Source organism: Muntiacus reevesi, chromosome 1 (assembly GCF_963930625.1).
Source record: "Muntiacus reevesi chromosome 1, mMunRee1.1, whole genome shotgun sequence".
In the NCBI taxonomy this organism is placed as follows: domain Eukaryota; kingdom Metazoa; phylum Chordata; class Mammalia; order Artiodactyla; family Cervidae; genus Muntiacus; species Muntiacus reevesi.
The window spans coordinates 185,218,159-185,235,731 of record NC_089249.1 but is presented as its reverse complement, the minus strand read 5'-3'; the positions used below and the strand labels follow the sequence as shown (position 1 = coordinate 185,235,731).

The window sequence follows — 17,573 nt, the reverse complement described above, 5'->3', positions numbered from 1 at the left end:
TGGATTCAATCCCTGGTAAGGGAGCTAGATCCACAGGCTGCAACTAAGACCCAGTACAGCCAAATAAATAAGTTAAAATATTTAAAACAATGGTGGTGCAAAGAAAAAAAGAAGACGAATAAGCATTTGAAAAAAGTGCTCAGTATCACCAGCCATTCAGTTCAGTTCAGTTCAGTCACTCAGTCATGTCCGACTCTTTGCAACCCCATGAATCGTAGCACGCCAGGCCTCCCTGTTCATCACCAACTCCAGGAGTTCACCCAAACTCATGCCCATTGAGTTGGTGATGCCATTCAGCCATCTCATCCTCTGTTGTCCCTTTCTCCTCCTGCCCCCAATCCCTCCCAGCATCACGGTCTTTTCCAATGAGTCAACTCTTCACATGAGGTGGCCAAAGTATTGGAGTTTCAGCTTCAGCATCAGTCCTTCCAATGAACACCCAGAACCGATCTCCTTTAGGATGGACTGGTTGGATCTCCTTGCAGTCCAAGGGACTCTCAAGAGTCTTCTCCAACACCACAGATCAAAAGCATCAATTTTTCAGCGCTCAGCTTTCTTCACAGTCCAACACTCACATCCGTACATGACCACTGGAAAAACCATAGCTTTGACCAGACGGACCTTTGTTGGCAAAGTAATGTCTCTGCTTTTTAATATGTTATCTAGGTTGGGCATAACTTTCCTTCCAAGGAGTAAGTGTCTTTTAATTGCATGGCTGGAATCACCATCTGCAGTGATTTTGGAGCCCCCAAAAATAAAGTCTGGCACTCTTTCCACTGTCTCCCCATCTATTTCCCATGAAGTGATGGAACCAGATGCCATGATCTTAGTTTTCAGAATGTTGAGCTTTAAGCCAACTTTTTCACTCTCCTCTTTCACTTTCATCAAGAGGCTTTTTAGTTCCTCTTCACTTTCTGCCATAAGGGTGGTGTCATCTGCATATCTGAGGTTATTGATATTTCTCCCGGCAATCTTGATTCCGGCTTGTGCTTCTTCCAGTTCAGCGTTTCTCATGATGTACTCTGCATATAAGTTAAATAAGCAGGGTGACAATATACAGCCTTGATGTATTTCTTTTCCTATTTGGAAGCAGTCTGTTGTTTCATGTCCAGTTCTAACTGTTGCTTCCTGACCTGCATATACAAATAGCTGAGAAAGGAAGAGAAGCGAAAAGCAAAGGAGAAAGGAAAGCTATTCCCATTTGAATGCAGAGTTCCAAAGAATAGCAAGGCAAGATAAGAAAGCCTTCCTCAGCGATCAATGCAAAGAAATAGAGGAAAACAACAGAATGGGAAAGACTAGAGATCTCTTCAAGAAAATTAGAGATACCAAGGGAACATTTCATGCAAAGATGGGTTCAATAAAGGACAGAAATGGTATGGACCTAACAGAAACAGAAGATATTAAGAAGAGGTGGCAAGAATACACAGAAGAACTGTACAAAAAAGGTCTTCATGACCCAGATAATCACGATGGTGTGATCACTCACCAGGTATCCTGGAATGTGAGGTCAAGTGGGCCTTAGGAAGCATCACTACGAGCAAAGCTAGTGGAGGTGATGGAATTCCAGTTGAGCTATTTCAAATCCTGAAAGAGGATGCTGTGAAAGTGCTGCACTCAACATGCCAGCAAATTTAGAAAACTCAGCAGTGGCCACAGGACTGGAAAAGATCAGTTTTCATTCCAATCCTAAAGAAAGGCAATCCCAAAGAATGCTCAAACTACCACACAATTGCACTCATCTCACACACTAGTAAAGTAATGCTGAAAATTCTTCAAGCCAGGCTTCAGCAATACGTGAACCGTGAGCTTCCAGATGTTCAAGCTGGTTTTGGAAAAGGCAGAGGAACCAGAGATCAAATTGCCAACATCCGCTGGATCATCAAAAAAGCAAGAGTCCCAGAAAAACATCTATTTCTACTTTATTGACTATGCCAAAGCCTTTGACTGTGTAGATCACAATAAACTGTGGAAAATTCTGAAAGAGATGGGCATACCAGACCACCAGTCATTAGGGAAATGCAAATCAAAACCACAATGAGATACCACCTCACACCCATCAGGATAGCCAGTCCTAAAAAACAAAACAGTAAGTGTTACCGAGGAGGTGGAGAAGTTAAAACCCTTGTGCATTGTTGGTGGGAATGTAAAATGGCATGGTTGCTGTGGAGAACAGTGGGAAAAGTTTCTCAAAAAGCTAAAAATGAAATTAACCTTTGATCTGGCAAATCCACATCTGGAATTATACCTCAAAGAATTGAAAGCAGGAACTCACAGATATTTGTATGCTCTTGTTCTTAGCTGCCATATTCATAATAGCTAAAGGTTGTAAGCAACCCAAATGTCCACTGAAAGATGAATGGATATGCAGAATGTGGTAGACACATTCAATGAAATATTATTCATCCTTAAAAAGGAAGAAAAATCTGACACATCCCATGACATGGATGACCCTTGAGGATTTTATGCAAAATGAAAGGATCCAGTCACAAAAATGGCAGATGCTGTATGATTCCACTTACTTGAGATCTCTAGAATAGTCAAGTTCAGAGAGATGGAAAGAAGAGTGGTGGGCGTCAGGGCCTGGGATGAAGGGAGAATGGGGAGTTAATGTTTGATGGGCCAGAGTTTCAGTTTTGTGAGGTGAAAAAGCTATAAATATGAATGATGGGGATGGTTGTGCAATAACATAGGTGTGCTTAATGGTACCGACCCGTACCCTTAAAATGGTTAAAATGGCACATTTTATGTATATTTTACTGCACCCACTTTTTTTTTCTTTTAAATAAGGAAAGACCAAAGGTACAGGTGTAGGCTTATGGGGATCTTGGCATCCGCCCAAGGCAGGAGGAGCTGCGTCAGACGTTCTCAGATGCATGTTGCCCTCTTCAAGCTTTAGTCTCCTCATAATTCCCTGGTGGTCCAATGGTTAAGACTGCATGCTTCCACTGCAGGGGGCATAGATTCAATCCCTGGTCAGGGAATTAAGATCTCATGAGCCAAGAGGCATGGCCAAGCAAAACAAAACAAGTTTCAGTCTCCTTGGCCAGGATAATAAGACCTTGGCTGCAGTCATCAATGAGGATTTAATGAGTCCTTCCTATAAGTACTAAAACCCAGTGTCTGAGAGGGCTTTCTTGATAGTTCAGCGGTAAAGAATCTGCCTGAGATGCCAGAGGCCTGGGTTTGGTCCCTGGGTCAGAAAGATCCCTTGTTGAAGAAAATGGCAGCCCACTGCAGTATTCTTGACTGGAAAATCCCATGGACAGAGGAGCCTGATGGGCTACAGTCTGTGGGATCACAAGAGTCAGACACAACATCACCACCTCTGACCCAGGAATGCTTGCTAAATATGAAAGTGAAAGTGAAGGTCGCTCAGTCGTGTCCGACTCTTTGCAAGCCTATGGACTTTAGAGTCTATGGAATTCTCCAGGCCAGAACACTGGAGTGGGTAGCCTTTCCCTTCTCCAGGGGGTCTTCCCAACCCAGGGATCAAACCCAGGTCTCCCGCATTGTAGGTGGATTCTTTACCAACTGAGCTATAAGGGAAGACCTGCTAAATATGATTTGTTTTAATTATCATCCTCTCTGAGCTCAGAGGAAAGAGCCCCAACCTGGTTCTGCCTTCTCTCTGTGTGATCTCGGACACATGTACAGTCTCTCTGAGCCTTGGTTCTTCCTCTGTAAATGGATGAACTGCAGGGCTTTGGGCGGACAGTCTGGGAAGGCGGCTGAATTAGGATGGGCTGGTCAGAGGGCATGATGGTGAAGCATGCCCTCAGCGCCTTGGTGATGGTGGGGACACCCCGTGCCCGTCAGGAGCAGTTGAGCTGTCCCGGCACCACCCCATGGCATCCTGGCTGTGTGCCATGCTGCACTGCTTTGGGAGTTACATCCTGGCTGATCTGCTCCTTGGGGAGCCCGTGATCGACTACTTCAGCAACAACTCCAGCATCCTGCTGGCCTCAGCGGTCTGGTGAGCATCACGGGTCTGGCGGGATGTGGGGGAGCAGAGCCGACGGGCAGGGCGATCCCACCACCCGGGAGGTGGGAGGAACTAGGACCCATCAGCCAAACCTCCACACTTAGCCCTGACTCACCACCCTCTCCGCCCAGCTGTCCTGAGTCTGGACACAAGCCGGGACCCCCAGGGTCTGTCTCCCCGCTGATGCTTGGCATTCTCTCCCCAAAGGTACTTGATTTTCTTCTGCCCACTGGACCTCTTTTACAAGTGTGTATGCTTCCTGCCAGTGAAGCTCGTCTTTGTGGCCATGAAGGAGGTGGTGAGAGTTCGCAAGATCGCCGTGGGCATCCATCACGCCCATCACCACTACCACCACGGGTGGTTCATCATGATCGCCACCGGGTGGGTCAAAGGTAAGCAGGACCGTGACCAGGACAAAGGGAGGTCACCCCACCTGAGAGCCGCTTCTCAGTGGCCGTTATCAACCATCTGAGCCAATCGCATATGGGAGCGAGGATTCCATATGCCTTGGGGCCAAAAAACCAGAACTTAAACAATAGAAGCAATATTGTGACAAATTCAGAAGAGATTTTTTTTAAAAAGTAAATAGGACAATGAAACAAGGATAGCTAATGCCTCTGGAGAAAGATTTCTCAACTGCGGCCCTACTCACTTGCAGGGCTGGACCTTTCTCTGTGTGGAGGATGTCCTGTGCATTGTAGGGTGTTGAGCACATCCCTGGCCTCCACCTACGAGGATGCCTGTAGCACCTAGCACCAGAGCAACAACCAGAAATGTCCCCAGGCGTTGTCAAGGGCCTCACAGAGAGGAAATCATACCCCTGTTATGGCCCTTTCGTCAGCCCAGTAAAGCCTACAGACCTTTTTATGTTTTCTTAAGTGCATGACATAAAATATATAGGAGAATAAAGGAAACCTATTATTTTAAAGTAGTTATAAAGTGTGTAAAATTAGGCTTTAATAGTTTTATTTCTGTTTGTTATTGCTGTTCGTTGTTTAGTCACTCAGTCGTGTCTGACCCTTTTCTGATCCCATGGACCATAACCCACCAGGCTCCTCTGTCCATGGGATTCCCCAGGCAAGACTACTGGAGTGGTTTGCCATTTCATTCTCCAGGGGACCTTCCCAATCTAGGGATCAAACTTGTATGTCCTGCATTGACTGGTGGATTCTTTACCACTGAGCCACATGGGAAGCCTTTATGCATATTTACTAGTGATTAAATAGCAGACCTTCCACTGACTTCTAATAAGTCTCATGCTCTTGAAGCAGTGTTGAGCACAAATGGTATTTGAAACCATCTACAACAATGAGAATGTGAAAAGAAAAAAAATCCATGAGTTTTGTTGATGACAGTCATAGACTTGCAAATCCTGCCAAGGTAATTGCCTCCCTTCATGATAAATGGAAAGGCTGTGTTTCAGTGAAGGATGTGAAAATGAAAATGTAATTCTGTTTCCTCTCTGGGTTCATAGACTCTAGGTTAAGATCCCCAGTCCAGGGTAAGTTTTGAGTTGAGCTCATTGTGCATCTTACTTGACTCTTCTTTAGCAGAAAGTTAGGGAAGGGGGATCGGGATGGTGAATACATGTAACTCCATGGCTGATTCATGTCAATGTATGACAAAACCCACTGAAATGTTGTGAAGTAATTAGCCTCCAACTAATAAAAAAAAAAAAAAGTTAGCATCGTCCCTTTCTACTGAGGAAGGAAATGAAATTACTTGCCCAAGGTCATGTGGCTACAGGGGCACAGATGGGGTTTGACACCAGGTCCTCTGAATTCAACATTCACATTCGTAACTATTTTGAAGCCCTCCTTTTCCCCCTCCTCTATCTATGCTAACAGGTAGACCAAGATAAACATTAAGACTAAAAAGAAAAGTTACTAAAATTACATAGGGACAGTTTTTAATGGTGGATCAATCCACTAAGACAATATAACCATTTTAAACATCAGTTCAGCTCAGTTCAGTCACTCAGTCATGTCTGACTCCTTGCGACCCCCATGAATCACAGCACGCCAGGCCTCCCTGTCCATCACCAGCTCCTGGAGTCTACTCAAACTCATGCCCATCGAGTCGGTGATGCCATCCAGCCATCTCATCCTCTGTCGTCCCCTTCTCCTCCTGCCCCCAATCCCTCCCAGTATCAGGGTCTTTTCCAATGAGTCAACTCTTCACATGAGGTGGCCAAAGTATTGGAGTTTCAGTTTCAGCATCAGTCCCATATGCGCCTAAAAACAGAGCACCAAAATCCATAAAGCAAAAATTGAGGAAAGTTGAAGGAGAAATAGACAGTTCAATAGTAACAGTTGCAGAGGTGGGCCAGGGAGTGACAAGAAGGCAGGGAAAGAAGGCTTGAGCAGGTGCTAAATACCACTAAGCTCTGTATTCCTGTTTCCTGCCCACCAACGTGGGTACTCCCAAATGCCCAGGAGTACCCTCCAGCGAGCCAGGGTCCTAAGGCACACCTGACGCTGAGGGCTGGGTCACGCTCTGGCGGGGGCTGTCCTGTGTGTTACAGGATGCTGAGCAGCACCCCTGGCTTCAACTGACAAGTTGCCAGTAGCAGCTCCCTCCCCGGTGGCGAAATAAAAAATGTCTACAAATATTGCCAAATGCCTCTCTGGGGCAAAGACACCCCAGAAGCAAACTCAGTGGGCACAACCACACCTTCAATGAGTGTCTAAGCCTCTTTAGCCAATACATTTGCAGTCAGTGGGAAGATTCTTCTAGAAATTCAACCAAAAATCTTGATATGGGTCTCCTTATTGTCTCTCTAGGAAGCCTGTACTAAAGAGAAAATTCCCCAGGGGTAAAACATGCCTTCCAGAGGGCAAGTGGCTCAAGAAAGGTTGAAAGCTCAGAACCCAAGGGGAGGAGAGAGAGGCTGGGGGTGGGAAGCCCTCTGGAAGCCTCTTGTACAGTTCAAGGTCCTGGATTGAAAACATGAGGGCAGACAGTCCAGATTTGATCAAGACATATCTTGCAGGTGGGATGTGACCCCCACTACTTCATGCTGGTTTTGCTCTGAATATGCCTTGTGACCCTTGGGAAGACTGTCCGTTCTTGGCCTCAGTTTCCCCACCTGCAACACCTTAGACTCAACATTCCTCTGGAGAAGACTCCAGCAACTTCTTGCTTGGGAATTCAGCCAAGAAGAATGGGAAGCTGGGGGTGGCAGGCTTGTTCAGAAGTACCCTGTCCCATAGGCTCTGGTGTCACTCTCATGTCCAACCTTGAGCAGCTGCTCCGAGGGGTCTGGAAGCCAGAAACCAACGAGATTCTGCACATGTCCTTGTGAGTATCCCATCCTCCCCACCCCCTGGGCCTGACCCTGGGTTGGATACTCTGGTAACTGAGAAGCCTTGGTCCCCTGATTCTCCTTCCAGAAGCTTCCAGAGGCCAAGGCTGGGGGACCTCAGAGGCGGAGCCTTGACACTACTGAGGGGTTAGGCAGGGCTTCAGGGAGATAAGACACTCCTTCATCACCCATGAAATGGGTTTTGAAGATTGAGTAGGAGTTTTCTGGCAAAGGAGACTCTGGACAGAGGCCAGTGCATCTGCCAACTATCAAGTCAGAAAAGATTCTGCCTGGTTCTTCAGGGCCAGGGTATAGATTTTGGGTGGGAAGTGAGGGTGTGGTGGGGAGTGTGGCTGGGGTTAGGTGGAAAACAAAGGGACCAGATGGTCATATACAGGACTCAACCCAGGACCCCATGAGGCATTTAGTCTAATAAATTTTTTTTTAATATCCCAGAAATTTATTTAATGTTTGCTTGATACATTTTATATAGAAAGGTTGGAACTATTCACTTTGGGTGCCTCTGGTAAGTCTCATGGAGGCACTAAACTACAAAGGGGTGCCAATCTGGAGATATCAGAAATGGAAACCATAAGCCCAATTTATGTCTCGTCTTGAAGATCTGTCTCTAGTGAAATCAGGCCACTCCCTTAAAAAATGCTCAAGGTGTTGGAGCTACTGTGTTTAAACAGCTAACATTTAGGAAGGCACTTCATGTTTTGGTCTGTTGGAACATTTAAATACTTAGAAATAAAAAATATTCGGCTTTGAAGTTTTCAATACTGGAAAACTTTTACATCTAGGGTTTACAGCCAGGAAGGCTGCTTTGTGTTCCTTAAACTGGACTCTGTTTCCCACAAAGTTAACCTTCAGCTTTGGCTCCCATTTCTTCCGCATCGTCATCTCCATCCACTTCTGCGTTTTCTCTCGCAAGCCTCTCCAGCTGCCTTGGAAGTTCAGTCTCATCGGTATCTGTGACCACTTTGGGCTCCATCTGAACACTGAAGACTCCCCTCTTTTCCGCAGTTTTTTCTCTTGTAACAGCCATAGCTTGATTGAGGACAGAGAAGCCTTCTGTTCTCTCCAGGGTGGTTGTAGTCATTACCTACCGAGGAGGAGGAGGAGCTATCAGATTAATCCTGATGGGCATGGTTTCTGTAGAACAGTTCAAACCTGCTCTCAGAGCTTCTTTTACGGCATCGATGCCTTCATAGCCATAACAAGCCACTTCAATATCTGCTCAAATTTTGACAGCCTGTGGGGTCAAACACCTATTAATCTTGTTAATGAGTACTTCCCGTTCATCTTCATTCAAATCTAAGCTATCCAAAATAGATGGATCTGAGATTTCGTGCTTATTAAATGCATCATAGGCACCATATCCAGGTCTCTTGTACTTGTCATCGAAGATCCAGGCTGTCCTCTGGAACAGGCTTTCCAGTTTCTCATCCTTGGTGTATTCTAAGACTTCAGCAACATGACGAAGAATGCTGTAAACAGTTTTGGATTTGGTAAATTTATCTTCACATGTGATTGCTTCCTCTGGTGAAACTCTTCTTTTTGACAAATCAGTATATCCTTTTTCTTTGTCCACTCTAATAACAACCACACATTCATTCCTGCCAATTCGGATGAGTTTGTCTATAGAACGGATACGCCTTCTCGACAACTCACTCAGAAGAATCATGTCTTCGATGTTGTTGTATTCCAGCAAGCTGACATAAGCGCCCATTTCAGCAATGGACCTTACATTCACCATCACTACATCTTCCACCTCAGGAAATTTGTGTTGATAAAATCTACAACTTAGACCCGGCATTCTGAGGTATGTGTGTGAAGCCCACACCAGGGTCCCACGCCACGCTCTTCAGTCAATCAGCCCTCAGCAGCCACCAACTCTCCGCAGCATCAGTCTAATACATTTTTAAAAGACCTGAAAGGATCAGGCTAGTTGAATTTTCTTCCATAAAGCTATTGCCATTAAAATATGACAACATTAAAAGACTCACCTATATGCCAATGATATTTTTGAACTGTGGTGGTGGAGAACACTCTTGAGAATCCCTTGGACTTCAGGGAGATCAAACCAGTCCTAAATCAGAAAGGAAATCAACCCTGAATATTCACTGGAAGGACTGATGTTGACGCTGAAGCACCAATACTTTGGCCACCTGATGTGAAGAGCTGACTCACTGGAAAGACCCTGATGCTGGGAAAGATTGAAGGCAGGAGGAGAAGGGGATGACACAGGATGAGATGGTTGGATGGCATCACTGACTCAATGGACATGAGTTTGAGCAAACTCCGGGAGATAGTGAAGCGCAGAGGAGCCGGGCATGCTGCAGCAGTCCATGGGATTGCAAAGGGTCGGACACAATTTAGCAACTGAACATCAATAACATGTGCCAGTGAAAACAACCTCCCATGTCATATGTTGCAAAACATGGCATTGTCTCATTTTATCCTCATGAGAGGTGTGTTCACACACTTAACTCATGGGCAACTCAGAATACTGGAAGCCTATTCTTCAAAGAAGAAAAGGAAAATCAATAATAATTGTGTGTCATAATCCCACATTCCAGGGGAGTGCATTGTTCAGGAGTCCCCAAGACCACTCTCAGGTGCAATGATTTGCTAGGAAGAGGCATAGAACTTGGCCAAGCTGTTATACTTAGGGTTATGGTTTATTAGAGTAAAAGGGAACAGATTAAAACTGGCACAGGCAAAAGGCACAAGTGATAGCATCCAGGAAGAGACCAGGTGCAAGCTTCCAATCATCCCCTCTCCAAGGAGCTGTGTGAACAGCACCTATTGCTCCCAGTATCCATGTGTGACTGTATGTATTTAAGATTGGCACCCAGTAGTGTTCCCCCAAGCCCTGGTCTTCAGGGGTTTTCCTGGAGCTTGGTCACATGGACCTAACTGACATCCTGGATGGCCAACCTCAGTCTCCAGTCCCTCCAGAGGTTCAGCTGATACCATGCGGCCCTAGACCCCACCCGAAATCACATCGTTATCATCTGGTGTGACCCAGAGTCCCCAGGTGAACAAAGACATTCCTATCAGGCAGAACTTTGTGGTTACCTCTCAGGAGCAGGCCAGAGGAGAGAGCTCTCTTTGCACCAAGTTAACTCTTTACTGCACAGGGAGGTACTGTCTCGTCCTTGTCACATGGGCATCTTCCCACCGTGCACCCCGGAGAAGCTGGGGTGGGAGCTGGGCACAGCAGGGGTGGGTGGAGAAGGGACTCTGGGCCAGAGGAACAAAGCCCTGGGCCATCTAGACCCTCCGGATAACCAGAGCCACCCCATCCAGCCCCACCAAGGCCAGCCTGTACGGAGCCATCCTCTTCACCCTCCAGCAGACCCGCTGGCTCCCAGTGTCCAAAGCCAGCCTCATCTTCATCTTCACCATGTTCATGGTATCGTGTAAGGTAAGTCCTCCCATCCTGGCTAATGCTGACCCATGCTTCCTGGGCTGAGGATGGGAAACTTGGGCTGATAGCCTTGGGGTGTCTGGGGAAAGGACAGCCCTAAAGTCGAGGTGGTTGGGGGTGGGGAGGAGCTTGTCAGTAGCTTCATGCCTGAGAGGAAGGTGTGAGAAGATCAATGTCCAGCAGGAGGGGGTGAGAGTGAGCAGAATAAGGTCTTCCAGGCAGAAGACCCCATAAGGCCAAGATGGAAGCAGGAGAGTATGGAGTCTGTTTGGAGTATGGGGGCTCTGTGCCTTGGACATGGAGAGTGGGCTGGATTAGGAATGGTGCTGGTCTAACCCTCAGGCCTTGAGTTGGAGTCACTTCCTACCTAGGAAAGATCTTTTGGGGCCACACACCATTCCCTGCCCCGTGGAGCTGGGGAACTTCATTGCTGGCTCCCTGGGAGGGGACCACACTGAATAGAGGAAGGGAGTGAGTGACCCCAGACCAAGCATAGCTCCTCTCTGAGCCCAGGTGTGCATGTGGTGGGTGGGAATATTCCTGGGGAAAAGGCAACCAACTGTTCCGGTGTGGCTGGGATTTTAAGCACCAAAATCTTTGCATCCTGGAAAAGGCAGGATAGTCGATCACCTTCCTGGGGTTGCATGCCACCAGAAATCTGAGTCTAGGCTCCCTCTGCCCTTGACCTGCTGATCTCTCTCTATCTCCCCACCCCAATCTGCTTCTGCCTCTTCCTCCTGCTGGCTCTCTCGCTGTCTCCTGTCCCTCTGTCATCCCACCTCAGGTGTTCCTGACGGCCACCCACTCCCACAGTTCCCCCTTTGATGTCCTGGAAGCCTACGTCTGCCCCGTGCTGTTTGGGTCGGCCTCAGGGGGCAACCATCACCATAACAACCACGGTGGATCCCAGGGTGGCAGCGGGCCAGGCTCCCCACACTCACCCCTGCCCACCAAGTCCAAGGAGGAGCTGAGTGAGGGCTCCAGGAAGAAGAAGACCAAGAAGGCGGATTAGGGGGCAACCCAGGGGGTCTTCAGGGCACCAGGGAGAAGACCCAGACCCAGGACCTGGGCTCAGTTCTCCCCTCTTCAGGCCTTTGCTTCCCTGTCTGCAAACTGGGGCCATCAGCCCACCCTCCGGGCCTGGTGTGGGGGGTTAAATGAGTTATGGGGGGTGAAGGGCATTTGTAAGAATGGGAGTCCCTTTCTCCTTCTGCCAGGTCCGCACAGAGTTACAGCTTTGGGGGAGCGGTCCACAGAATCCCAGCAATAGCTCCAACCGGTAACCCTGGCAGTTATGTTCTTGGTCCTGTTATTCCCTCTCTAAAATGACACCTTGACTCTGAAAGAATTTCAAGCCATGTTGAGGCTCATCCATTTGATGGGTGTTTACTCTCTGCTGTAAGGTAGCTGCTGTGATTTCCACGTCTCTTCCTGTCAACTTCTCCTGGGCATCCCTGGGCAAGCTGCCACCTGCTCTGAGCCCTGCGTGTCCATCAGTATAGGGGCCCCTCACCCCATTCTGTATACAAGGGCTGATGTGAGTCTGGACCTGACAAACCAGCTTTGTAAGCTCAGAAGCACAATGCAGTCAGGAGGTGAGGCCTTGATGGAGGAGGTTCATCGTGCTTAAAAAACAGTTTTGTGTTTTAGATATTTTGTGTTTGTGGTTTGGAGAACCCCACAAGTTACCTGGAACAAAGGAGGCCTTCAGTAGCTGTGTCTAGGCCAGACTTGAGAGCGTGGAGGTGTAGGGGAGGCTTGTTCTGATCCTTGGCTTCAGGTTTCCCCCTAAACCAAAGAAATGCAGTTGGCCAGGCGGGAGTTCCAAGATCTGGCTCTAGTCCAGGGACTTTAAGCACTCACTGTTGGACTCCAGAAGCTCCATGAGACCTCCCTCAGTGCTGGCATCCTCATTGCCGCTCGCTCAGTCATTCAACAAACACTTGCCTACTATGTGCCAAACCTTTTGCTGCTACTGAACAGGCTGGGAACTTGATTCAGGGTGAGCAAGGGGGATGGGAGCTGAGCGCCCCTCCTGGCCACCTTCACCTCAGCCTAGGTCACCAGGGTATTCGAGAGGGGTAGGTGGGTTGGGTATGGCCAGTCTCAGGTGGGATTTGGGCCCAGAATTGGCCAGCTTGGGACTGTTCTTTGTATGTGGGTGCTCAGCGCATGCTCAGGGCATCAGCCTGTGGCTGTGTCACATAGGCCTTGGGTTGTTGGGGTCCCAGGTTTTGCCCAATTACTGGGAAAGTGCCTTGATCTGGTGATGCCCGGGAGCTTGGTGGGTCCTGAGGCTGTAGGGCCCCCAAATTCCTCCTCTTGCATGTCTGTCGAGGCTCAGCGTGAAGGATCAGCAAATAAATTTGTTGTTAAAGAATCCTGATGGCTTGTTTGATTCATTCTTGCTCTTTGGGCCTCAGGGCACAATGGGAGTCTGTAAACTTAGAGACACATGGAATTTCTAGGAGAATGAAGCTCATGCTGGCCCTTAGTCACCAGGGGGAGATGGAGGCAGTGGGTGAAGTCTGTGGGATTTTGGATTAGGTAGACTTGGGTTTAATCCTCACTGTGCCATTTGTAGGTCATCGGGCTTCCCCTTCTCTAAGCCTGTTTGCTGCTTGGGAAAAAGAGGATGATGACTATCACTACCCTTCAAAATAGGTTGGACGATTAATGGGATTAATGGTTGGGATTTGAGGCTAAGACTCTGTGCAAAACCCAGTTAATGAAAGTCAAGCCACAGACTAGGAAAAAATCTTTGAAAATCACACACCTGATAACAGGAGTGGATCCTGGATATATGAAGAATTCTTAAGCCTCACTAACAAGGAAACCACTCAATTTTAAAAGGAGCAAAGGATTTGGGTGGACATTTTGCCATAAAGAATACACAGGATGGCATAGAGATAAACACATGAAAGATGCTCAACATCCTTGGCCATCAGGTAAACGGGTGGAAAGATACCACTTCACAACCCCTAGAGGACTAAAATTAGGGAGATGGGCCACAGTAAGTGTTAGCAAGAATATGGAGCAACTGGAACTCTCATACATGGCAGGTGGGAATATAAAATGGTGCAACCACTTTGGAAGACACTTTGGCAGTTTCTTAAAAAGTAAAGTTAAGAAAGTTTGGCAGTTTCTTTAAAAATTACTGTTTAACCCAGACATTCCACTCTTAGGTATTTGTCCAACAGAAATTAAAATATGGGTCCACACAAAGACATGGACATGAATATTCATAGCAGCTTTTGAGTAATAACCTCAAACTGGAAACAACAAACAAAGTTCCATCAAAAGGTGAATGGGGACTTCCCTGGTGGTGCAGCGGTTAAGACTCCATGCTTCTGATGCAGGGGGCTTGGGTGTGCTCCCTGATAGGGGGACTAAGAACTCACATGCCACGCAATGTGGCCAAAAAGAAAAAGAAACAAACTGAATGAATAGTGTCCAGTAATAAAAAGGAACAAACAATAACGTGAATGAACCTCAAATGCATTGTGATGGGGGAAAAAGCTGTACCAGAAAGTATGCTTATGGGATGATTCCCTTCATAAAAAATTATAGAAAAGGCAAATTCATCTATAATAACATCTAGTCGGTGGGTGCTTGGGGAGAGAGAGAGAGATGGGGGTGGGGGTGGGAGGGATGGCAATGAAGTAGAAGAAAACTCCAGGTGATGGAGGTCTTAACTTTCCTGATTATGGTGATGGTTTCACGGAGCTATATACCAGGCCTGTGTGTGTGCGTGCGAAGTTGCTTCAGTCGTGTCTGACTCTTTGTGACCCCATGGACTGTAGCCTGTCAGGCTCCTCTGTCCATGGGATTCTCTAGGCAAGAATACTGGAGTGGGTGACCATGCTCTTCTCCAGGGGATCTTCCCAACCCAGGGAACGAATCCCTGGGTCTCTTGAGTCTCCTTGCATGAGCAGTCGAATTCTTTACCGCTGAGCCACCTGGGAAGACCTACTGTGCAGTTAGCTATACATCAATTGCATTTCAATAAAGCTGGAAAACAAACTTAAATAAGAAAAAAAACTTGATAACAAATGGACAAAAGATTTGAACAGTTCACCAAAGAGAATAGATGTGTGACATTAGTGTCCTTAGAAAAGAGGACGTTAGAACTCAGACATGCTCAGAGAAAAGACCATGTGAGGCCATAGGAGAAGATGGCCACCTACAGGGAATGGAGAGGGGTCTCAGAAGAAACCGAATGTGCTGCTGACACCTTGATGTCTAGCTGCCAGAACTGTCAGAAAATAAATTTATGTTAAGTCACCGTATCTATAGGACTGATGCTGAAGCTCCAATACTTTGGTCACCTAATGCTAAGAGCCAACTCACTGAAAAAGACCCTGAAGCTGGGAAAGATTGAAGGCAGGAGGAGAAGGGGACAATAGAGGATAAGATGGTTGGATGGCATCACTAACTCGCTGGACATGAGTTTGAGCAAGTTCTGGGAGTTGGTGATGGACAGGGAAGACTGGAGTGCTGCCGTCCATGGGGTCGCAAAGAGTTGGACATGACTGAGCAACTGAACTATGTTCAGTGTTCAGAACTGTGAATAGCGTTCTGTTATGTCAGCCCTAGCAAACGAATACAACACTGTTTAGAGTGAGTAAAATAAAAATAACTCAAAATGCCAGATGCTGGTAAGGATTTGGAGTCACTGGAATGCTCATGCACTGCTAGTGGAAGACAGTTAGAAGACAGTAGTTTCATATAAAAGTTAACATATGACACAGCAATCCCATTTCCAAGTAAAGCAAAAACTCAAATTCACACAAGAAATATTTATAGTGGCTGGTTTTGGTAATAACCAAAACCTGGAAATATCCCAAATGCCCTTCAGATGGTGAGTGGGTGAACAGCATACAATGACTCCATCGTACAATGGAAAACTACTCAGCCAAGAAAAGGAATGGATTTTTGACACATGCAGCAATGTGGATGAATCACATATGCATTTGTTCACTGAAAGAAGTCAGACTCAGGCTACATCCTGTGTGCTCACTTTGTAGGATGTTATGTTGTTATTGTTCAGTCGCTAAGTTGTGTCTGAGTCTCTGTGACTCCATAGACTGTAACCTGTCAGGCTCTCCTGTGCTTGGGATTTGCCAAGCAAGAATACTGGAGTGGGTAGCCATTTCCTTCTCCAGGGGGACTTCCCGACCCAGGGATCGAACCTGCAACTCTTGTGTCTCCTGAATCGGCAGGCAGATTCTTTACCACTGAGTCCCCTGGGAAGCCCCCTGGGATGCTATAGGAAAGGCAAAAACATAGAGACAGAAAACAGATCGGTGAGTACCAGGGTCTAGGAGTGGGAGGAGAGATTGTCATCAAAGGGACCAGGGGAGTTTCAGGGGGAGAGGGGGGCAGAACTGTTCTGATTCTTGATCATGGTCAAAACTCACAGGACCTATGCTGAGAATTCTACTTAATCAAAAAGAAAAGGAAAGCCAGAATAGGCTCTGAAGCTTCTCAGACCTGTTCTTATCCCGTCTTTCCACCTTCAAGGATGTGTGGCTTTGGGCATGTGAACCCCCTTCTCAGACCCTCAGTTTCTTCCTAGGACTACCAGCAGGAGCCACCAAAGTTGGATCACAAAGCCAGCTCTGTAGAGTCCCCAGAGAGAGTCTGCTCTGGCTCATCTAGCACCTGCCGGCTGCTGGTAGAAAGCCAGCTCCCTGCAGTCCAGCTCGAATGTTCTGGGATCTCATTTTATGAGAGAACAGATTGTACCAAAATAGCCTCTAGGCCTATTTTGGGAAGGGGATGGGCAAGCCACCGGCTGGCTGGGGGTTGATTGACTGGGCAAGCTGACTCTGCCATCTGGGGTAGTGCGGGAACTCCGATGGCCGGCTCTCAAGTCCAGAGTAATTTTAGCAGCAGGAGTCAGGCTCCATGGTTTCTTTGGTCTTGAGAGAAAAGTTCTTTTATTGCTATTACTATTATTCTGTGTGTGCTCAGTTGCTCAGTCAAGTCCAACTTTTTGCAACCCTTTGGACTGTAGCCCACCAGGCTCCTCTGTCCATGGGATTCTCCAGGCAAGAATACTGGAGTGGGTTGCCATTTCCTGCTCCAGGGGATCTTCCCAACCCAAGCATCAAACCCACGGCTCCTGTGGCTCCTGCATTGGCAGGCAGGTTCTTTACCACTAGCGCCACCTGGGAAGCCTCCATCACTATTACCATTATTATCATATTATCAAATTAATATAAAATCCACAACATGGTATTATTATTATTGTAAAATGCACAACATGGTATTATTATTGTAAATACACAACATGGTTTTATTATTATTGTAAAATACACAACATGTTTTTTTTAATTATTGCTGTAAAATACACAGCATGGTACTGTTATTATTATTGTAAAATGCACAACATGGTATTATCATTATTGTAAAATACACAACATGAAATTTGTTATCTTAACCTTTTTTTTTTTTTTTTTTGCTGCACTGGGCAGTTTTGGGGATCTTATACCCTCAGCATGAAAGCCCGGATCACAAGGGAATTCCCACCATCTTAATCATTTTTAAGTACACAGCTCAGTGGCATTAAGTACATCCACATTGCCATGCAACCATCACCATTGTCCATCTCCAGAAATTGCTCACCTTCTCACGCTGAAACTCTATACTCATTAAGCACAAACATCCCATTTCCCACGCCCAGCCCTGGCACCCACCGTTCTACTTTCTTTCTCTAAGACACTGGGTGTTCTAGGGACCTCACAGAAGTGGGCTCATACAGTATTTGTCCTTTGGTGACTGGTTTATTTTACTTAGTATGATGTCTTCGAGGTTCATCCATGTTGTAGCATGGGTCAGACTTT

General features: G+C 46.8%; 1 protein-coding gene and 1 pseudogene across 1 annotated transcript in view; one reads left to right on the top strand and one right to left on the bottom strand.

Moving 5' to 3' along the window:
- TMEM38A (transmembrane protein 38A) overlaps window positions 1-13,111 on the top strand; it is a 34,167-nt gene extending 21,056 nt beyond the window's left edge. Inside the window, exons 2-6 of the mRNA XM_065917496.1 lie at window positions 3,820-3,976; window positions 4,193-4,377; window positions 7,198-7,285; window positions 10,605-10,722; window positions 11,510-13,111. Of these exons, the coding sequence (XP_065773568.1) occupies window positions 3,820-3,976; window positions 4,193-4,377; window positions 7,198-7,285; window positions 10,605-10,722; window positions 11,510-11,737 (776 nt within the window). The 3' untranslated portion in view covers window positions 11,738-13,111. The remainder of the gene's footprint in view (window positions 1-3,819; window positions 3,977-4,192; window positions 4,378-7,197; window positions 7,286-10,604; window positions 10,723-11,509) is intronic.
- On the bottom strand, window positions 8,152-9,119 carry LOC136155728 (eukaryotic translation initiation factor 2 subunit 1-like; annotated as a pseudogene).
- Window positions 13,112-17,573: the final 4,462 nt, after the last annotated feature.